This window comes from Saccopteryx leptura, chromosome 10 (assembly GCF_036850995.1).
Source record: "Saccopteryx leptura isolate mSacLep1 chromosome 10, mSacLep1_pri_phased_curated, whole genome shotgun sequence".
In the NCBI taxonomy this organism is placed as follows: Eukaryota; Metazoa; Chordata; class Mammalia; order Chiroptera; family Emballonuridae; genus Saccopteryx; species Saccopteryx leptura.
The window spans coordinates 74,056,758-74,080,050 of NC_089512.1; the positions used below are offsets into that span (position 1 = coordinate 74,056,758).

At 45.6% G+C, this 23,293-nt stretch overlaps 1 protein-coding gene across 3 annotated transcripts in view; it reads left to right on the top strand.

Annotated features, from left to right (window-relative positions):
• Positions 1 to 13,348: 13,348 nt before the first annotated feature.
• PRICKLE2 (prickle planar cell polarity protein 2) overlaps positions 13,349 to 23,293 on the top strand; it is a 402,478-nt gene continuing 392,533 nt past the window's right edge. The window contains exon 1 of one of the 3 annotated variants that reach the window (XM_066350409.1): positions 13,349 to 13,419. Coding sequence is in view for 1 of the 3 variants with exons in the window: in XM_066350403.1 (XP_066206500.1) it covers positions 22,725 to 22,766 (42 nt within the window). In the remaining 2 variants the exon portion in view is untranslated. Of the gene's footprint in view, positions 13,420 to 22,655; positions 22,767 to 22,805; positions 22,875 to 23,293 lie in introns of those variants that run through there. The other 2 variants (XM_066350403.1, XM_066350402.1) reach the window with 2 other exon arrangements.

Consider the following 23,293-nt stretch of genomic DNA (forward strand, 5'->3'; position numbering starts at 1 on the left):
AAATGTTGTATGTCGAGAGTGTCATAACCCTAGGACTGCCTGTATACACATATATACATGTTTACATATACTACATGTTTGTGTGTGTGTGTGTGTGCATTTTCTACTTACAAAAATTAATTTATGAATTAAAGCTTGGGTTACAAATTCAAAGCAGGTGACACAGATGGGTTCTGTGCACAAGGACCACAGTGAGCCAGCCAGTGGCCCCTGCTGCTTAGCCCTAGCTGGTTGTAGCCACGAGAGCATGGGCCCAGTGTTTCCATATCTTCTGATTTTTCTTTTCTTTCTTTTCTTTCTTTCTTTTTTTTTTTTTTTTTTTTGTATTTTTCTGAAGTTGGAAACGGGGAGGTAAGTCAGACAGACTCCGGCATGCCCACCAGGGGGCGATGCTCTGTCCATCTGGGGCGTCGCTCTGTTGCAACCAGAGCCATTCTAGCACCTGAGGCAGAGGCCACAAAGCCAACCTCAGCGCCCAGGCCAACTTGGCTCCAATGGAACCTTGGCTGCAGGAGGGGAAGAGAGAGACAGAGAAGAAGGAGAGGGGGAGGGGTGGAGAAGCAGATGGGCGCTTCTTCTGTGTGCCCTGGCCGGGAATTGAACCTGGGACTCCTGCATGTCAGGCTGATGCTCTACCACTGAGCCAATCGGCCAGGGCCTGATTTTTCAAAAAGCCAGAAACCCAGAATTTATGTAAAATCTCATATTTTAAAATATTGACAAGTAATTCAAAATTTTATAAAACATTGTGTGGGCTAAGCAAAAGTTCTGAAAAAACAGTTCTCTGGATAATAGTTGGATGGGTGCTCACAACTTTTTATCAGACAGGTGGAGATCGAGCACCGGCAGGCTACTGGCTAGTGGGGTCCATCCGCGCCTTCTGCACACTGTGCGGGATGCTTTCACATCTGCCGTGCTCAGAGTCCTCCCAAAGGCGGGCACTGTTTATCACAGGAATCCCGATCCCTGTGTCAAAGCGGAGGACGCTGAGGCTCAGACATGTCAAGGTCATGCTGAAGATAGCTCAGCTCCTGAATCCTGGAGTTTCCTTCCTCTTCAGTCCCGTCTCTGACTCCAAAGCTGCCTGCTTATGTGGGGTAGCCTCCCCTGGAATAAAAGGGGGAAAGGTTTTTTGTGGTTTTGGGTTTTTTTAAGGGAAAAATAATTTTATTTTAACAGCCTTTCTACGAAGAAGTGTTGGGGAGCCTTATTAATATGCTAGGGCTGTCATACAGCGTATCACAAACCAGGGGCTCAGACAACGGACATCCGTCCGCTCCGATTCTTGGGGCAGGAGGTCCGAGCTGGAGCGTCTGCAGGGGGCTCTCTCAGGTCTCTCTCTTTGGCATGGAGATGACCGTCTTCTCTCTGCGTCTTCACTTGGCTTTCCTCCATGTGACTGTGTCCTGACCTCTTCTTGTAAGGACACCAGTCAGATTGGATTAAGGCTCACGATATGACCTTATTTTGTCCTAATTACCTCTGTAAAGATTCTAGCTCCAATAGTCACATTCTGAGGGGCTGAGGGCTAAGGCGTCAGCATACAGATTTGGTGGGGGGTGCATAATACAACCCATAATAGAAGCCATCCATTTTCTCGTCACCTCCTGTCCCTTTAGTAACAGCTGTAGTACTGGAGGTGCTGACAGAGGCTTCCTGGGTCAGGCGCCTGAGTGTCAGGCCCGGCGCAAGAGCACCTGAGGGTGCACGCTGTGCTCCCCCCCCACGATGCTGAGCCAGCACCCAGCACCCAGCAGCCGAAGCCCACCCCGGAGCTTTATGCTGTGTTTGCATGCCTGAACCAGTTAACCCAGTCCCAAAGCATGGCCTCGATGTTTTAGAATTAATAAAACATGAGCCATTTAGCAATGCCATCATTTTACTTAGCTCTGCCAGTTTGCTTAGCATATCTGTATCTTGATTTAAAATAATATTGATATGGACAAGTGACATTATTTATTATATCAAAAATTGGAAACAACCTCAATGTTCAACAAGAGGGTTTAATCAGGTTCTTTGCAGCCTTTGGAAACTATGTTGTGGAAAAATATTTGTAATGTGAGAAAATTCTTGATAGGTGAAGCAGGTTACAAAGAAGTATGTACAGTTCGATTCTGTTTCTTTTAAAAAATTTTATTACACATATATATGCATGCCTGTGTGTGCATGAGCCGGGTCATTGGAGAGGTGGAACCCAAGTGTTTAAAATAGCCCTCTCTCGGTGGGAGAGTTCTAGAACCCAAGTGTTTAAAAGAACCCTCTCTCGGTGGGAGAGTTCTAGAACCCAAGTATTTAAAAGAACCCTCTCTCGGTGGGAGAGTTCTAGAACCCAAGTATTTAAAAGAACTCTCTCTCGGTGGGAGAGTTCCAGCATTTCATTTGTTTCTTGTTTTTCTAAATGTTTCATGTTTTCTATCATAAATACGTTCTATTTTTGCAATAAACAGAAAAACATTACAAATGCAAATCTTTTTTTTTTTTTTTTTTTACAGGGACAGAGAGAGAGTCAGAGAGAGGGATAGATAGGGACAGACAGATAGGAACAGAGAGAGATGAGAAGCATCAATCATTAGTTTTTCATTGCGACACCTCAGTTGTTGACTGCTTTCTCATATGCGCCTTGACTGCAGGCCCTCAGCACACTGAGTAACCTCTTGCTCGAGCCAGCAACCTTGGGTCCAAGCTGGCGAGCTTTTTCCTCAAGCCAGATGAGACCGCGCTCAAACTGGCAACCTTGGGGTCTCGAACCTGGGTCCTCCGCATCCCAGTCTGATCAGGCACAAATGCAAATCTTGATACAGAAAGATGTAAAAATGTAAACTCTGAAACTTCAGGTTATAGAAAGATTCTTCCAAAGCCTTTTTCTAAAGAACTCCCTTAGAGCTTTTCACACAGGACTGTGTTTACAAAATTTAATTTATTTGACAATCTCCAAATACAGCTCTCAGCTCTGATTACCTGGATTCCAAAATAATGTTGTGACAGCCTGAGAACTTCTTCTGTCTTTTATTTGTTCATCTGATGCTCTATTCCCACAAAAGGGGCTTGTGGAGTGAATTCAGAGAAAGGGTGGGCACCCCAGAGACCTGGATAAAGGGCACTAAAAATAAACAAGTGGGTTAGTTTAATGTCCAGAGTATCATCCAAGCAGACCCCAAGAGATGCAAGATGTGACTTCATAGGGACTCCATTCCTTCTCCTTCTTCCCTGATTTCCATATGGGGGGATAGTAAACAGTGCTTCTCTGCACCCCAGTGACTCATAGTGAGCACACACAATGCACGTACAGGCTCAGCTCTGCATCAGCCAAATCTGGCTTTTGATCCCTGCTCTGCCCTTTACCAGAACTACAAGGAATGGAGTATTGCACATCGATAATGTCATTGGTACAAGGCTGCCCAAGGGCTCCTCTGTGTCTGTGCTTCTGCACTTCTTCCTAAGCACAAACCTAGTTGACACTTTCTAATCCTTTTATAGTAAAGAGGGTCACATCTTAAATTTTTGCCAATAGAATTGGGGGGAAATATGTTGACCATTCCCGACCGGACTTGAACACTTCTCACTGACCCACAGGCCAGATGCGGAAAACCCAGTGGAGGACCCTGAAGTTTAGAGCAAGCTACCTAATAAAATTTTCTGGAATAGTAGAAAACTTCTATTCTGTCTTGTCTAATACAGTAGCTACTAGTCACATGTGGCTATTGAGTACTGGAAATGTGGCTAGCATAACTTTGGAAGTAAATTTTTACCTTTAATCAATTTAAATAGTTGCATATGACTTGTGACCACCGTCTTGGTTGTTACAGTTCTGGAAGTTGGCAGATGCAGAAGTTAAAAGTATCACAGGCTTGGCAGGGCACCCTCTCCCTTCTGTCTCCCTTGCTCCACTTGCATTACTTTGTGATGTGAGCAAGAAATGAACGGCTCTTCAGATAGGCCCAGCCAGTGAGAGCGAGCTAGGCTGCCCTCACACAGACACATGTCCTGGCTACCACTTTTATGAAGAAAAGACAATCCAGTCTACTACTCACCCACTGTACAAGCTCAGGGAATGCCAAGGGCCTCTGCTGAGATCTAGTTTTCAACCTAATCTGTGGCATTGAGTATTCTGTTTAAAATACAAAGCGGTGTCTTCATGGTTCAGAAATAAAGAGCTTGACTTGGTGACGTAGTCATGCTGAGCCCAGCTTTAAGCTGGGTAGGAAGGTTCTGTTCCATTCAACAAAAGTTCTAATTGCTTTTTGTAACCATTTTAAACTGTACATGTCCAACCTATGACAGAGAAAGGGCCATCTGGTTTAATGATTTTTGGCTTAGGAGAAGTAAACATGAAAGGAATGTATACGTTTTAATCCTCAAGAGGTTGGCTTCTCTGCTGAAGAGGAAATGAGCCCCATGTCCAGGAGGGTCCGCCAAAAAGAGGCCAAACAGTGTGCTCTCGGGGGTTCTCGCAGAGCCAGGAACAGCACTCAGCATCCCTCTCCGCCATTTCTATGGTAAGATGGTGATGACGACTCACTGCAGCAGCAGGACACCTGGTGTCTCTGGTAGCAACAGTGAGAGAGGGTCTTTGAAGTTTCCATCCAGAGCAGGAAGGGCTAGGAGAGCAGGAGCCGCCTTACCTGCTCTGTGTGCCCATCTCAGGGCAGAGCTTGTGACACCTGTTTCATTGTAAAGACAACCAGTTTTGGAGTCAGACAGACCTCTACCAAGATCCTGAACCTATCATTTAGCAGCTTGAACAAGTCACTTCACCTCCCTGAGCTTTGTTCTCTTTCACTGAGGGATAATAATAGACCCACCTCACAAAGCTACAGCAAGGACAAGATGAACTGGTATCTAAGGAGGCATTTAGGACAGGACTTCATGAAGAGTCTGGACCTTGGGGAACTGAGCGTTTGGAGCACATCATTCCAACCCTGGCACATCACAGAGGATCTCTAGGGTGGTCCTATTATGAGGATGTGGGCTCATGTGTTAATGAAGAAGCGCCCCTCACACTCTAGTGTGCATGCATGTACCTGGAACTTTTATTTAAATGAGATTCTGAGTCAGTAGGATTATGTAAAATAAGTGAGTTTCCAGGTAATTTGAAGGCTGCTGGTCACTGACCTCACCTTTGAAGAGCAAGGAATTGGAGGTCTTGTCCTTATCTGGGTTTCCCTCTTCTGTTGCCCACACAGAGGCCATACATTGTCAAGCCATTTTAGATTCGAGGCTTAGCAAAAGGCTAAGTTCTCCCCCCTCCATCTCCATATTTGGCTTTGACGCTGAGTATTTGCACCCACTCCACTTGTTTCCTTGTGTTGCTGGAAGCAATATACATGCCCTTCCTCTGACTCTTTGTTTGTTTCATATGTTGGTAGATTTCACTAATGTATCCTGTTTTTGCCTTGGGAGAGTTCCTGTCTTAGCCTTGGATGTGCAACTTTGTATAAAGGTCCTTGATTTGCATATGGCTATATAATAAAGCAAACTGGGGCTCTGGGGCACTTGGATACTGCCAGGCATTTTGAAGAGTCCTCCTGGTCCCATCGTTTTTGTTTTGGTAAGTGTGTTTCCTTAATTCCGCACCGTTATTAGGAGCCGTGCTGGTCCGCGGCAGGCTACACTGTGTGGGGATGGTGGGGACATGCGGGACAAGGACCGTGCAGAATGCGCAGCCAGAAGGGAAATGTAGGCAGATGAGTCAAGAAATTGTGGAAAGAGATGGATTACAGGTTTCAACTCTGATCAGACTTTAAAGTCACCTGGAGAGCTTTAAAAAGTATCCATTGTTATGTCTCACCCCAGGAATACTGACTCAATTGATTGGGATGGGGCCGGACGTGATATATTAAAGAAAAAACTCCCCAGGTTATCCACGTGTGCAGCCAGGGCTGAGAATGGCAGGGCTAGACACGAGGCAGCTTTCCCAGCTGGAAAGAATCAGGGTGGGATCTTATCAAGATAACAGATCAGGCTTGGTTTTGGTTTGAGAGGCTGATGGCTTGGCAGGGCAGGAGGGGAGAGCCTCAAGGATATTACAACAGAAGGCAATTGATTGAAACTTTGAAAAATCAGATCCTTTTGGTCAAGCTGTTAAAAAACAAACAAACAAACAAACAAAGAAACAAACAAAAAACACTAAATCTCTGCTTTACCTGAAATGACAACTTAGCTTGTGGGTTATTGGAGTGATTTTTTTGTTAAGGAGCTGAGAGTAAATGAAAGATGTGAAATCCATGCCATTCATTGGAATTAGAGGCTCCTATTTTCTCATTAACATTGTGGATTTGATTGTACTCTATGTTCACAGAGGTTACTACTGCACAATATATTTATATATCAGAGTACAGAAATCAGCCTTGACTGCTAGCATTCACCATGCACCGCGGCAATGGGTCTCTATTCAGGGTGCCATGAGCCCAGCACAAGCACTTCAACAAATTGTGACCAATGAACAGAATTAGTTTTACTGTGATTGAATTTATACTCTTGAAGCCCAGGTGTGGGCTGCCACTTGTCACCAGAAGCCAGCTCAGAGTTGGCCCTTTTCCAGCCTTGACGGAAAGCTCAGCATCCTTCTGAGAGCTAGGCATGCCAAGCAGCTGTGAGTGTCGTGGCTTTATGGAAGATTCCTTCTGTCTTGGGGTGGGGGCTACATGAGGCACAGCACATTTCACTTAAGCAAATCCCACTAGACACGTCTCTCCCCCGTGCCTGTGCACCCAGCCAACAAGGGGGTTTCCTCTCACACCCCACCCCCAAGTCTACTTCCTGGGAGCAGAGTGTGGCTCTGTCCTCGTGGCTCCATTTGTGGCTGCCTGGACCAGGCACAGTAAACACAGGTCCTCTAGAAACTTGGACCCATGCCCTTTACATCTATGTCATAAACTGTTACCTGGATGTTGAGCAGTTTATTCTGATGTGTGTGCAAATCTAGGCACAATTTCTGGAAGGAAGAAATCACAGCTGAAGAAGCTGGCCAGGAGAGGCCTTTGCCTAAAGAGTCACACAGTCAACGGTTGCTCATGACTGCATGTTGAAATCATAGGGCGGTAGAGCGTCGGCCTGGCGTGCGGGGGACCCGGGTTCAATTCCCGGCCAAGGCACATAGGAGAAGCGCCCATTTGCTTCTCCACCCCCCCCCCTTCCTCTCTGTCTCTCTCTTTCCCTCCCGCAGCCAAGGCTCCATTGGAGCAAAGATGGCCCGGGCGCTGGGGATGGCTCCTTGGCCTCTGCCCCAGGCACTAGAGTGGCTCTGGTCGCGGCAGAGCGACGCCCCAGAGGGGCAGAGCATCACCCCCTGGTGGGCAGAGCATCGCCCCTGGTGGGCAGAGCATCGCCCCTGGTGGGCGTGCCGGGTGGATCCCTGTCAGGCGTATGCGGGAGTCTGTCTGACTGTCTCTCCCCGTTTCCAGCTTCAGAAAAATACAAAAAAAAAAAAAAAAAAAAAAAAAAAAAGAAATCATAGGGAGAGTTCTTACAATGCTAATGCCTACATCACAGCCCAGAGACTCTGATTTCATTGTCCTAGGCATTGGGATTCTTAAAACTTCCACAAATCATTCCTCAGGTTAAGCCAATTGAGACACACTATTCTATTCAAACTGCTTAATGCAAAAAGACAAGTGAATGGACACACGATTTTTACATTATAGTAGCAATTGCCTCCTACTGATTGCTGACCTATTTAGTCTTGTCTTGAGTATTTTAATCCCTTCAAGTCAACCCTCCAAAATTCTATCATCAGAAAGTACAGTAGTTCTCTCTTATTCACAGGGGATGCGTTCGTCAGTTAATACCAAACCCTATATTAACTATGTTTTCCCTCTACATAACTATAATAAAATTTGATTTATAAATTAAATTAGGCACAGTAAGAGATTAAGAACAAGTTATAATAAAATAAAACAATTATAACAATGCACTGTAATAAAAGTTGTATGAATGTGCTCTCTCTCTTTCTATAACCAAGATGGCTGCTAGTGACTAATGGGTGGGTAGTCTATACAGTGTGGAGACACTGGGCTGGATGGGGTGAGACAGTGCGAGCTTTCATCACACTACTCAGAATGGTGTGTCATTTTAAACTTATAAATCATTTATTTTTGGAATTTTCCATTTAATATTTTTGGCCTGAGGCTGACTGCTGTTAACTGAAACCGTGGAAAAGGAAACCTTGGATGGTGGGTGGGGTGACTACTGTATATACAAAGAATGGTTGAGAACTACTGAGTTATTGTGCCTTGGTAAGACAAAGAGGCCATTATGGCAGAGAGTGAGAGAGAGGGAGGTAAAGAGAGAAAAGGAGGAAGCAAAAGAGGGAGGAAGAGAGAGAGGGAGAGAATATTTATTTTTGAACCAGGATTGAGAAGAAATATCAGCTCCTTGTGCCAAACCAGTAGCCCTGTAAGCATGGTGCTTCCTCAGCGTAGATGAGGACACTGGGTGCCAGGGAGCTCTAGTGTCTCTCCTTTTCATGGTTTCTATTCACTTGACAGAAAGCACTGCAGAAAAATTAGAACTACAGAACCAGCTCAAACTGGCCTTCTTCTGTATGTAAGGAGACCCAGAACCAAAGCCACAGCACTCAGAAGTTATACTGTGAACCCTTACCTACTCCCCACAGGGGACCAAAGGACCATACTGAACACTGAAACCCTTTCAGAATGAAGGCTGTTGTCTAGGAAGATCTGGAGCTGAAACCCCTTCAGATTCTGCTCCTGGGTCAAGGAGATAGGTTTGAGTGGTGCCTCCTATCTCCCACAGGTTGACATAGCTGTAAAAGCTCTTCCTTTTCTTAAAAGTCAGCACCATGGCATGGCTTCTAGGCACATCAGACAGCAGTCCTTTTGGCAGCCACGATGTTAAATTCGATCTTGTGACCACCCGCTTGAGGTACTGTAGTCCCCATGGGGGGCTCTGTGGCTACCCCTGAGAGGCCACCTTGAGTGGTTAGTCTAGCCTCGCGGCTGGGTCCTGCCCAGTGCCCCAGGCTCTTTGGCACCACTTTCACTTTGGGGAAAAGAAACAGCTTCTGGATCAAACATCTTTTGGGTGAGAAATCTGTGAAAACATGCTGTGCCTAAAGTGCCTAACAGCCTCATCAGAACTGTGGGTTAGAGCCAGACTGTGGGCAGACTTTGTTTGGTTAGAATCCTGAATCTTAGGGCTAGGATTGTGGGTTCAAGTCCTATCCTAAGAGACACAATATAAAAAGTTACAGCCATCCTGGTACTCAAAGGATTGGATTAGAGTCCTGAACCTTAGGTTAGAGTCCCAGGTTTTGGATGTCTTTGTGTGTGTGTGTGTGTGTGTGTGTGTGTGTGTGTGTGTGTGTGACAGAAACAGAGCGAGAGAGAGACAGATAGGAACAGACAGGAAGGGAGAGAGATAAGAAACATCAATTCTTTGTTGCGACATTTTAGTTGTTCATTGATTGCTTTCTCATATGTGCCTTGACTGGGGGGGGGGGCATACAGCAGAGCGAGTGACCCCTTGCTCAAGCCAGTAACCTTGAGTTAAAGCTGGTGAGCCTTGCTCAAACCAGATGAGCCTGCACTCAAGACGGCAACCTCGGGGTTTTGAACCTGGGTCCTCTGCGTCCCAGTCTGATGTTCTATGTACTGCACCACTGCCTGGTCAGGCTGGATGTCTTTGTTTATGTTTGATTGTTTTATCTGTTAAGAATTGGTTAATAAGGTTTAAAAGGGGATAACCACAGAAAACTTTATTGAATCTGCTCTTTGTCATTTTTGTTCTGATAATCGTGAGAAATCTTTCAAAATGAGGAATGCTAATATTTTATTTGACTGTAGTCTTTTGGGGTGTAGTCTTCAAAATTAGTCAATATTTAGCTATGAGCTTAATAAGAGGAAAATGCTTTGCTTTTGTAACACCGCCTGGTCCCAGTATCAGTTGGAGTTGGGAGAAATGGTCCTTAACCTATAATATTATTTTACATTTAGGCCTGCTTTGCAAAAGAAGGGGGAAATGGGAATAAATCCCTTAGGTACAACCATTTATGTCTTTGTATCAGAATAAATTTTGCAGAAACCCTCCAAGGAAGCCTGTCTTACCTAAGTCAGAGCCAAATGATGATCCTGATGTACTAGGCCTGGCTCCTCCTTGACCCTTCCCATAATTCCCTGCTGTGTGAAGTGGGAATTCCTGTGAGTAGCACCGAGGCTTCCAACAGTTCTCCGAGGGTCACAGGTCCAGCCTGTGCCCTTCCTGCCAGTAGGTCAGAAGGGGACTGTCTACCTCCCTGTAGAGAGGATGGTGGACTCAATTCAGCCTCGGGGTTACTCTTCCTCAGGCAGGGAAATACCTGTTGAGACAAGTTCCTGCAGATCTAGATGACCAAGGTCAACCTAAAGGATTTGTATACTTGTACTCCCCCTTGTCTAACTCTGATTTATATAATTGGAAGAGTTATATTCCATCCTATTGAGATAATCCTAAAAATGTGGAGAACCTCTTTGCCTCTATTTTTGCTACTCATCATCCTAAGTGGGCTGACACCAAGTCCTCATGAATAATTCCTCACTCCGGAGGAATGTAGGATGGTACTAGAGAAGGCCCACCAAAGTCAAGAGGCTCCAGGAATTACAACCAAACAATCCAGTCAGGACCTCAGCAGTGCAGCCATCTCTGGAACAGAACCAGCGTGTGGCCACAATGAACTAGGAGACTGAGAAAAGTTAAACCATCATAAGGAATGTCTGATAGTGGGACTTCACAAAGGGATCCCAAAACCAGAGGTCTTGAATAAGATCCAGGTAGTGCAAGGTCCCAGGGAGAACCCACCCACATTCCTTGAAAGCATTCTTTTTTTTTTTTTTTTTTTTTTTTTTTTTATTTTTTTTTTTTTTTTTTTTTTCATTTTTCTGAAGCTGGAAACAGGGAGAGACAGTCAGACAGACTCCCGCATGTGCCCGACCGGGATCCACCCGGCACGCCCACCATGGGGCGGCGCTCTGCCCACCAGGGGGCGATGCTCTGCCCATCCTGGGCGTCGCCATATTGCGACCAGAGCCACTCTAGCGCCTGGGGCAGAGGCCGAGGAGCCATCCCCAGCGCCCGGGCCATCTTTGCTCCAATGGAGCCTTGGCTGCGGGAGGGGAAGAGAGAGACAGAGAGGAAAGCGCGGCGGAGGGGTGGAGAAGCAAATGGGCGCTTCTCCTGTGTGCCCTGGCCGGGAATCGAACCCGGGTCCTCCGCACGCTAGGCCGACGCTCTACCGCTGAGCCAACCGGCCAGGGCCCTTGAAAGCATTCTTGAGGTTTCCCAACAATATACTGATACTGATCGTGAACACCCAGATAACATGAGACTGTTTGATATGACCTTTATCAACCAGAGTATTTCAGACATAAGGAAAAAAGGCATACAAAAACTGGAAGGGGTCTGAGGATAGCAGTGTTCAACTGGTTGAGTTTATTTTAAAATGTTTAATAGCCAAGATCAAACTCAGGAAAGGCTAAAGCTACATGATGTGAGATGGATGACACACTGCTCTGCTCACAGAAGCCTCAGCTGTGACCAGCCAAGACCCAATGCAATGTCCATAGGAAAGAACAGACAATGATAGGTAGAACCCGGGACCGACAACTAGGCCACAAAGGTCATCCATCTCTTGGACCACAACAGTGTGCCTTTTGTAGCCACAAAGGATTCTGGAAATGGGTCTGTTGCAACCTTCTTTGGACAGAAAGAAAAGGGACTGTGCAAAACGTCCCACCAGATACCATAACTCTGATTGTGACCAAGAATGACGGGGCTTGGGACTCCTTTAGAGACATTAACCAAATTGTAGACATTCATTGGCATTTACAATTTTACCTGGAGACTTTTTCTGGCTTACAGTTCTGGACTGAAAAGCTGCCTTTTACTGATATTCCTGAGTCCCGAGTCCCAAGACCTTTGTGTTTATGAGAAGAGGGGAGAGAGTGGGACAGACTCCCACCTGTGCCCCAACCTGGTTGCCCCCTGCAACTGCTGTCTGGGGCCAGTGCTCGAATCAACTGAGTTATCCTCAGTACCCAGGGCTGATGCTTGGACCACAATGGCTGCTGGAGGAGAAGAGGGAGAGAAAGGGGAGAAGAAAGGGGAGAGAAGCAGATGCTCGCTTCTCCTGTGTGCCCTGATTGGGAATAGAACCTGGGACATCCATATGCTGGGCCGAAGTTTTACCCACTGAGCCACTGGCCAGGGCCAGGAACTCTTTGCCTTAGAACGGGGTGATGCAGAGACAAATGTGAAACAACAAGGTTGCTGGATGGTGCTCCCACAAGGATTTTAAAATGCCCCCACATTGCTATTGAATGGGTTTAGACGATTTTTTACTTTCCTGATCTTTGGGGAATTACTTGCTTCATGGAAATCTCAGTCTACAAGAAAGGCTGAACAGATGAATACATCAAGAAACCAACTTAACTTGGAATAAGGTCTTATCAGTTGCCCTGCTTAGGAAGAGTAGCTCCTGGAAGCAAGCTTTAATTGAGTTCATGTGAAATGTTACCTGGGAAACCCTTTCTTAAGCATACTGTAAACAAATTATATGCCATAAATGTGTGCAGTCTCTAGGTGTTTCTTTATCTGGTCCTCAACACTTGGAAAAATCAACAGTGAGGGTCAGCTGCAACCCACATGGAATGGACCCTATGAAGTCCCTCTTGTTAGTTACTTTTCAAAAGAAACAAGATGACAGACCCCACCTGTCCAAATAGAGAAGACACAGATATCTCAAAAGAAGACTGCTCTACCCCAAGAGTCTGAGACAGGCCTGTATGAACCTCAGTTATCTAGCTCATCTTGCTACGAATGGGTTTAAATAATTGTTTCCTTTCTTGGTTGCGATATTTGCTTGTATAGTACCAGTCCTGACTTAATTTGCCCCCTATCAGCAGGAAGTGGCTAGAGCAGTCATCACCCCTAGGGATTTGTAACTGCAGAACCAGCTCAGACTGCTTCTATCCTGTTTCAATAAGACCCAAAACCAACGTTACATCGCTCACAAGTAACACTTGTGTACCCTTAACTGTCGCCCAACATGGAACTGGAACCTGAACACTGGAAACCTATCAGAAGTGAATGCTCTGCTGTCCAGGAAGATGTGGTGCGGAAACCTCTTAAAATCCTGCCCTGAACTCTGGATCAGGGAAACATTTGAGTGATGCCTCCTGTCTCCTGCAGGCTGACTCAACAATAAAAGCTCATGGTTTCTGTTGAGCAGCGAGCCCTTGCTAGGTAACAAAATAATACAACAAAGATGTAAGAGCTGAGGGAAAGGGGAGGAGAGGCTGGGGAATATGGGAAAGCAAGGTAGTCAAGGAAGATGTCCGCTGCTCACTCACACGCCAGCTGTCCTGCAAGTGCACCTGTGGGCGCATTAAAAGGTGCCCAGCTGGATGCACTCAGCTGCCACCCAAGGTACGTGGGGTACCTGGAACACTTCTGTGTGTGTTTTTGTGTGTGCGTGTGCAAGAGAAACAGAGAGAGTTCGTGCCTTAATAGCAAGCTATCCTCAAAGGCAGTAAGGGATCGTGAAACCTGGAACAATAAAGCTGGGCTTCATCTCTCCTGGAAACACCTCTCGCACAGGATGTGAAGCTGATCCCACCACAGCAGTGAGCTTTGTTTCCCCTCTGACCTTCCTGTGACTCTTGGGGTTCAAATACGTTACTTAAGAATGTACTTTGCAGATATTAGACTGTGACATAAGTGTAAGAGATTATTAAAAGTCACCTTTGCATCTGTGCTTTTTATAGGGAAGCTGGGAAAATAAGGACACAGTATTATAAGGCTTTCAAGTGTTATGGGTGAGGTGTGTGACAGAAGAAGGGAACACAAAATTTTTTTTCTGTTATTACAAAAAACATATGTCATAGGGGAATAAAAACTTAGAAAATTGCAAAGAAATAAAACCTTAAATTTCTTCTTCCAAAAGAATACTAATATTTGCCTTAGAAAACAATTATTTATGCATATTTAAATCATTTATATTTTTGAATTTTAAAGTTTCTTAATTTAAAACAATACATAATTCTTGTAGAAATTCTTGATAGATAAGAATAAGAAAAAAATCATCCATAGTGTATATATTCCACCGTTTAGGATCTCCTAAGTCTTTCAGATCATTAAAAAGTTAAATAATTATTTAGATATTTTATAATTTACCTGGATTTATTACACAAGGAATATACTTTTTAAAAATAAAAATGAGATGAGCAAAAGGGAAATTATTAAGTCACCTGTAATTCAAACTCAAAAATAATTTATCACAATCTATAATATTTTTATTATAGTCTGGACATTTCAATATTCAAATACACGTGTATTTTTGAAAGCATGACAGGTACCCAAAATCTTTTCCAAATGTGAACTCATATTGCTATTTTGTAACCTACTTTCCAAATGAAATAATATTTATACAAATATCTGTATATTCTGCAAGATTATTTTTAATGTCTGGGCAGAATTCCATTGGAATTATGTACCATTATTTATTTAACAGGACTTATAATTATGTCAAGTTGTTAGATCATTTGTAATTTTTCTTTTTTTTTCTTAATTAAAATTACTGGGGTGACATTGGTTCACAAAACCATGCAGGTTTCAAGTGTACAACTCAACAAAATATCACCTGCACATTAGACCACCAAATTACACCATATACAAGAATAAACTCAAAATGGATAGAAGACTTAAATGTAAGTCGTGAAAACATACAAATCCTGGAAGAAAACAGAGGCCATAAAATTTCAGACATTTGTTGTAGCAATTAGTTTTGCTACTGTATCTTTTATGGCAAGAGAAATAAAGGAAAAAATAAATGGGACTATATCAAACTAAAAAGCTTTTGCACACGAAAGAAACCCATATGTCATAGGGGAATAAAACCATCAACAAAATGAAAAGGGGTCAACTGCATGGGAGAACTTATTTGCCAATGATACATCTGATAAGGGTTTAATTACCAAAATATATAAAGAATTTATAGAACCCAATACCAGGAAGACAACTCAATTTTTAAAAATGGGCAAAGGACCTGAATACACACTTTTCTAAAGAGGACATACAGATGGCCAATAGACATATGAAAGGATGCTCAATGTCTCTAATCATCAGAGAAATGTAAATTAAAATCACAAAGAGATTTCACCACACCTGCTAGAACAGCTATAATCATAAATCAACAAACAAGTGCTGGTGAGGATGTGGAGAAAAGGGAACCCTCCTGCACTGTTGGTGGTAATGCAGACTGGTGCAGCCACTGTGGAAAATAGTATGGAATTTCTTCAAAACATTAAAAATGAAACTACATTCTGACTTCTGGGAAGATAACCTAAGAACCCTGAAACACTAATTTGAAAGACCATATGAACCCCTGTGTCCATTGCAGCATTATTTACAATAACCAAGATCTGGAAACAGCTCAAGTGCCCAACAGTGGATGAGTGGAATAAAAAAGCTTTGATATACTTACACAATAGAATACTACATGGCAATAAAAAAGAAGGAAATCTTACCTTTTGCAACAGCAAAAAATGGACCTGGAGATTATTATGCTAAGAGAAATAAGCCAGTCAGAGAAAGACAAATACCATAAGATTTCACTCATACGTGGAATTTAATAAACAATATAAACTGAGGAACAAAGTAGAAACAGAGGCAGGGATACATGAAACAGACCGTTAGAGGGGAGGAGGGAGGAGGGCCCGGATGAAAGAAGGAGAGGGAAACTGTGCGGTAGTGCAGAGGATAGATCAGGGGTCGGGAACCTATGGCTCGCGAGCCAGATGTGGCTCTTTTGATGGCTGCTTCCGGCTCGCAGACAAATCTTTAATAAAAATAATAACTTTAAAAATATAAAACATTCTCATGTATTACAATCCATTCTTTTCTTACCGCTCATGTTCATGGTTGAGGGGGGCTGGAGCCAATCACAGCTGTCCTCTGGGACAACACCACATTTTTATTAGATAATGCATAACGTACATGGGTCATTGTATGGCTCTCACGAAATTACATTTTAAAATATGTGGGGTTCATGGCTCTCTCAGCCAAAAAGATTCCCGACCCCTGGGATAGAGTGCTGGACTGGGACACAGAGGACCCGGGTTCAAAACTCCGAGGTTGCCTGCTTGAGCGCAGGCTCACTGGCTCAAGTGTGGGATCACAGACATGACTCCATGGTGGCTGGCTTGAGCCCAGAGGTCGCTGGCTTGAGCAAGGGGTCACTTGCTCTGCTGTAACCCCTCCCTCCCTCGTCAAGGCACATTTGAGAAAGCAATCAATGAACAACTAAAGTGCTTCCCATCTCTCTCCCTTCCTCTCTTTCTGTCCCTATCTGTCTCTGTCTCTGTCACAAAAAAAGGAGAAGGAATTAGCCATATATATGTGTGTGTGTGTGTGTGTGTGTGTGTGTGTGTGTGTGTGTGTATATATATATATATATATATATATATATATATATATATATACATGTAAAACACTTAGACACAGACAACAATGTTGTGATAGCCAGAGGCAGAGGGGTGTGGAAAGAGTCTTTTTTCTTTTAGAAACAATGTTGTCATAACTATCCTTCAACCACATATAGTGTGCTTCTTTGTTATTTAATTTTTAGGGTAAGTTGAGCCAATGGCTCTGCAGAATTCTAAGGCTTTTTTCAAAGAGAAGAATGTCTCCTCTTTAGTGTAGTACTTTTATAATTTCAATTTTTTTTGCTTGAAATATATTTGAATATGGTAATAAATTTGAGATAGTGTAATGCCCTGTGAACTATCTAGCCTACAGTGAGTCTTTATTTCAGTTCTCTTCTGATTTAATTTTTTTTATTTAGACGATTAAATCTAACAGGGTGACATTGGTCAACTAGTACATGATTTAAATTTTCTGATTATATATGCTGCATTCATGCTCATATTAGAGAATTTGTGGACTATAGAATCATGTGCATGGGATGAAAGAGAAACATCCCCATACTCCTCCACTGAGAGAGAATCATTGCTCCAGTCACCCTGTCCACTCCCTCACCACCCATGGCTTTACACACTCTTGTTTAAAATACCACATGTCAATTTCTGATTAGGAGGATGCTCTGATGAAGCTTCTATGTGTTGGCTGCTGTTAGGATGGTTTACCCCTTTTGCAACACTTAGAATTATTCTTAATAGGTAAGAGAAAGAAATACGCACTTGGGCCAGGCTGTGCTGAGATAACAGTAGGTCCTCACCTAATGCTATCCACAGATTCTGTGACTTTAAGCAAAACAATGTATTGTATAAGGAAACTGATTTTACCCTAGGCTAATGGATATAAATAAGAATCAAGTTCCTAAGGCATCTCATCAATGAGATAAAGTGATATCGAACCAAATGGCATTATTCGAGAACCTGCTGTACTGTGTTCTTCCCTGTTCTAAAAAGCACTGTGCAGATGCATCCCGACGGTTTGTGGCAGGTATGTGGGAACAGAGCATCAAAACCTTTGCCAGCTTATGCCCTGGCCGGTTAGCTCAGTGGCAGAGTGTCGGCCTGGCATGCAGGAGTCCCAGGTTCGATTCCCAGCCAGGGCACACAGGAGAAGCGCCCATCTGCTTCTCCACCCCTCCCCCTCTCTTTCCTCTCTGTCTCTCTCTTCCCCTCCCGCAGCCAAGGCTCCATTGGAGCAAAATTTCCCCGGGCACTGAGGATGGCTCTATGGCCTCTGCCTCAGGTGCTAGAGTGGCTCTGATTGCGGCAGAGCAACGCCCCAGATGGGCAGAGCATCGCCCCCTGGTGGGCATGCCAGGTGGATCCCGGTTGGGTGCATGTGGGAGTCTGTCTGACTGCCTCCCTGTTTCCAGCTTCGGAAGAATACAAACAAACAAACAAACAAACAACAAAACAAAAAAACCTCTGCCAGCTTAGTAGTCTTATTTATATAAGAAAAAATAGGAAAGACAAAATACAGACGATAGGCCTATATAGGCCAAGGAGACGGGAGACACACAGCTTCTTGCTATGATCCAGATTTGATGTTAGAAGACCTCAGAGAACAAGGGCACACTTCTCAGTTTAGATAAATAATTTTACATTTATGATTATAAAATGAACACATTTATTGTAGGAAATACATTTTAATGGTAAAAAGACAAAAACTGAACACTTTGTCACCAATCTATTTTAGTGTTGTGTGTGTTTCCAATTTCTTATATTCTGGTCTAATTAAAGCCAAACTGCCTATACTGCTTTTTTTTTTTTTTTGTATTTTTCTGAAGCTGGAAACGGGGAGACAGTCAGACAGACTCCCGCATGCGCCCAACCCGGATTCACCCGGTAGGCCCACCAGGGGCGACGCTCTGCCCACCAGGGGGCGATGCTCTACCCCTCCGGGGCGTTGCTCTGCCGCGACCAGAGCCACTCTAGTGCCTGGGGCAGAGGCCACAGAGCCATCCTCAGCGCCCGGGCCATCTTTGCTCCAATGGAGCCTTGGCTGTGGGAGGGGAAGAGAGAGACAGAGAGGAAGGAGGGGGGAGTGGAGAAGCAAATGGGCGCTTCTCCTATGTGCCCTGGCCGGGAATCGAACCTGGGTCCCCCGCACGCCAGGCCTATGCTCTACCACTGAGCAAACCGGCCAGGGCCAACTTTTTTTTTTTTTTACTTCACTATATAGCAAAGGCATCATCCCATGTGTCGGTAGTTGTGTATCAGGATTTCTTCAAGTTTCCTTAGTAACTGCACTGCCTTGAGAGAGGAGGACAGAACATACATCAAAAGTGTCTATGAGGAGCAAAGGCAATGATTAAGCTGAATTTTCTACTGTCCCCCCACAGCTGACAGCAAACATATGCTTTACGTCGGGGTTACTGGGCTTTCTCTTCCTAAGAAAGATGGAGTGGTTGCTGGATAGATTAGTAAGATACTGCCTCTCATACATGAGCCTCCGTGGAGACAGACCAAGGGGGCCATGCCCAGGAAGAGGTGCTTTTATGGCAGGTGTCAGGGAAACACTGTTGGCACCTTGTTTGTGGGGACTGGGCCTCGTGTACATGGCTCATTCAGAGAACATGTAGAGACCATTTACATCTTCTTGGCATCTCCTCTGAGACAACGGACCAAATTTAAAGGCCCAGATTAGTCGAGCTGTGTTCCCAATGGCGTTACTATAGTTGCATCCTTCAGCAGCCACACATATCCAGAGATGAGACATAGGACAGGATTACAGCCACCAGCTGTTGTTTCCAGGGCATTTGAAGAAAGTTCTGCTTCCTCAAGATACATTCCTCCCATCTGTTAGAAACTTGTAATACACTGATTTTGTTACTGACCTTTGATAAAATTTTCCATAATTAAAATACAAATAGGCAATGTCTACAATGAGAAGAGTGCCCTCCTTGACCCACTTCTGCCAGCTACAGGGCCATGTTCAGCTCCCAGCTGGATGCAGTAGCTCTGCTGAGATGGCCAAGCAAGCGTCCTCCACCAGTGCTGATTACAGCTTGGGATTTTCACTGCTAATGCCCCCTCCCCCCACCCCTGTGGAGGCTACTGCCTTCTACTGAATCATCTGACACAGGTTTGTTGAGCATTTGAAATAACCCAGACCCTGCATTAGCCCTAGGCCAATCAAGGGATGAATAAGCCCTAATGTTGACTCTCTGCAAGTATATCAACTACTGTGGATGGAGAGTGCTGGGTAAACAGAGAAATGCACTACAGGGCAGTCAACTCTTTATTTCACTGAGTTTGGGAGCAATTTTTTAAAAATCAGGACTAGGGTTAGGGTGTGGTGAGTGAGGAAGACAAGTGTAGATGTAAGGTAGGATTCTGTCTTCAGTTAACATGTTGACACTAGGCCCTGGCTGGTTGGCTCAATTGTGGAGCATTGGCCCGGCGTGTGGATATCCCAGTTTCTATTTTCGGTCAGGGCACCAGAGAAGCGACTATCTGCTTCTCCACACCTCTCCTCTCCCTTCTCTCTCTCTACCTCTCTGTTCCCCTCCCATAGCCATGGCTCAGTTGGAGCAAGTTGACCCCAGGCGCTGAGGATGGCTCCATGGCCTCTGCCTCAGGTGCTAAAATAGCTTGGTTGTCGAGCAATGGAGCAACACTCCAGATGGGGAGAGCATCACCAGGTAGGGGGCTTGCCAAGTGGATCCTTGTCAGGGTGCATACTAGAGTCTGTCTCTCTGCCTCTCCACTTCTTGCTTAAGAAAAATAAATAAATAAATAAATAAATAAAATGTTGACACTCTGGCCACAGCAAGATGGCTCGGTTGGTTAGAGCCTGCCCAGAGGTACAGAGGTTTCCAGTTTGATCCCTGGTAAGGGCACACACAGGAACAGATCCATGTTCTTGTCTCTTTCTCCCTTTGTCTCTTGCTAAAATTAATACATCAATAAAAAATTGATATTTTGTTCATGATGGATATTTTGCATTAATTTCAATTCTTTAAAATACTGCATGAATTTCTGTTTACCTTGGTTACTGAGTGTTTTGGTGACCCCATACGTTTTTTTATTTTTTATTTTTATTTTTTGTATTTTTCTGAAGCTGGAAACAAGGAGGCAGACAGACAGACTCCCGCATGCGCCCGACCGGGATCCACCAGGCACGCCCACCAGGGGTCGATGCTCTGCCCATCCGGGGCATCGCTCTGTCGCGACCAGAGCCACTCTAGCGCCTGGGGCAGAGGCCAAGGAGCCATCCCCAGCGCTCGAGCCATCTTTTGCTCCAATGGAGCCTCGGCTGTGGGAGGGGAAGAGAGAGACAGAGAGGAAGGAGAGGGGGAGGGGTGGAGAAGCAGATGGGCACTTCTCCTATGTGCCCTGGCTGGGAATCGAACCCGGGACTCCTGCACGCCAGGCCGATGCTCTACCACTGAGCCAACCGGCCAGGGCCAACCCCATAAGTTTTGCTCCCAAGATGGAGACCTTACTGGCTTTATCCTAGTTCTAGCCTGGAACTCAAACCAAAGTTTACTTTGTGGGCACTGAACACTACCAGCCAGCACTGACCACAGGGGCGTCTGAGCTGTGTCACTCTGTTCTTCGGAATTTGAGCAATAGTTAGGTTGGCCTTGCCACCAGTTTGCTGTGTTACCCAAAGTGAGCCACTGTTCTTCACTCAAATTCAATGTTTTGTCTGGGAAAGTGCTGAGCTGGGAGAACCATCTTTTCTACAACGACGAGAATTTCTTCCTTTGACAAATACTTATGGAGTGCCTACTGTGTGCTGACACCGTCATAGGTTCTAGAGCTGTGGAAGTGAGCAAGCAAGATTGAGTGAGGGCAAATAAATGCATAAGATCATTTCTATGTATGCTTCGTGTGAGATGAGAGAGTGTGAGAGATGCTGCAATAAAGGGTCACCAAAGTCCTCTCAGGGAAGGTGACATTCGAGCTGAAACATCAATGAGAAGTGGACACCATGGCTTGAACCTTTCAGATTTGAAAACTTTTTTTTCTGACAGCTAATCTTTAATGAGCCCTTCCTTTGTGTTTGTTATAATATGTATAACAACTGTAAGTGTCTCAACTCATCTTATTCTACAACGCTGTGAGATAAGAACTGTTATATAGCTGGCCTGACCAGGCAGTGGTACAGTGGATACAGCATTGGACTGGGATGCGGGGGACCCAGGTTCGAAACCTCGAGGTCACCAGCTTGAGCGCAGGCTCATCTGGTTTGAGCGAAGCTCACCAGCTTGACCCCAAGGTCACTGGCTTGAGCAAGGGGTCACTTGCTCTGCTGTAGCCCCCTGGTCAAGACACATATGAGAAACTAAGGTGCCACAACGAAGAATTGATGCTTCTCATCTCTCTCCCTTCCTGTTTGTCCCTATCTGTCTCTCTCTCTGTCTGTCTCACACACACACACACAAAAAGAACTGCTAAGGCTGTTTTTATTGATAAGGACACAGAAGCACAAAAGTTCAGTTAATCTGCTAAGGTCACTAGCTAGTGAGTGGTGGAAACAGATGGGCAGGTAGGCACTGGGTCTCAAAGCATGTGTTCAATCATTCAAACGTTACTTAATGAACATCTACTGTATTCCAGGTATTGTATGCTTAGGGACATATTTCCTTTTCTCCTCCTCCTCATTTATCAGCACTTAGTGAATACTGAATAGATTACTGCAAGGTACAAACTTTGGGGGTGATGGGACTGCTCTATATCTTGGTTGTGGTGGTCGTGGTGGTTATAGGTCTGTATGAATTTCTCAAAATTGGCAGAATTGTGCACCAAAAAAGGTAAGTTTTATTGGATGTGAATTATACCTTAACTTAAAAGCACTTAACCCCATGCCTCCACCCCCAGCTACAGCAGCAGGGGGCCTGAAGTGGTCCTGTCCCTAACTTCTGAGACGGGGTGCTGGGCGAGCCTTTGGTGGCAGGGCGGACCCAGGCGCCGGCCGGGAGCTGGCCCCGTGGGCCGGCGTGGAAGCAGCGTGCGGGAGAAAGTAGGCGCCGCCAGTGCGGGGAGGTATGGGATGGGCAGGGCCGGTGGGCCGCGGGGGAAGCCGCGGAGGGCGGGGGGATGCCGGGAGAGAGGGAGGGACCTGCGGGCGGAGAGTGGGAGGCACAGGGAAGGGAGGAGGGGAGTCGTGCGCACCGCAGCCAGCCGGGGGCTGCGAGGCGGAGACTGCCAGGCCACTGGCCGCCGAGGGTACCCGCCCAGGCCACCCGCCCTCTCAGCCGCGGAGCGGACAGACCGACAGACCGCGCTGCGTGGAGCAGGCACCGGGCCATGTTCAGCCGGAGCTCCCGGAAAAGACTCTCCAGCCGCTCGGTGAGTGTCCCCCACCAGAGCGGGGCATATCTCCGGGTGCCCCTGGGCCGCCGCGAACTCCCCAGCCGGGTCTCCCCGTGCCCGGCGGCCGCGCACCTGTGGCCCCAGGTAAGCCGGCCACTCGGGTGGGCGGGGGTGCGTCCGGAGTGCGCGAGAGGGCTGCAAGGGGAGGAAGGGTTAAATCCGGGTCCCCACTACAGGCGATAGGGCGACCAGGAAATGTAGCCCGCAATGTCACAGTTTGGGGGCTCCCCTGAGGCCCCCTTCCCTCGCCTCTTCCTTTGAGGCAGACCATAATCCCACCACTAACGCACCAGTGTCCAGATTCTTGGAGCTCTAGCCGCGGTCTTGACTTTGGGTCTGTCTTTTGGGGTGTCCTGTGCTGCCCCCTTCCTGGGAGCACAAGCCTGTTCCAAAGCAAGCGCGAGCCACGGTTGCTTCTTGGCGACTGTGGGGAAAATTCTTGCTTTTGTTTCTTAGAAACCTGTGACCAAGGTGTCTCAGGGAGACAAAGCCCCAGCCATGGC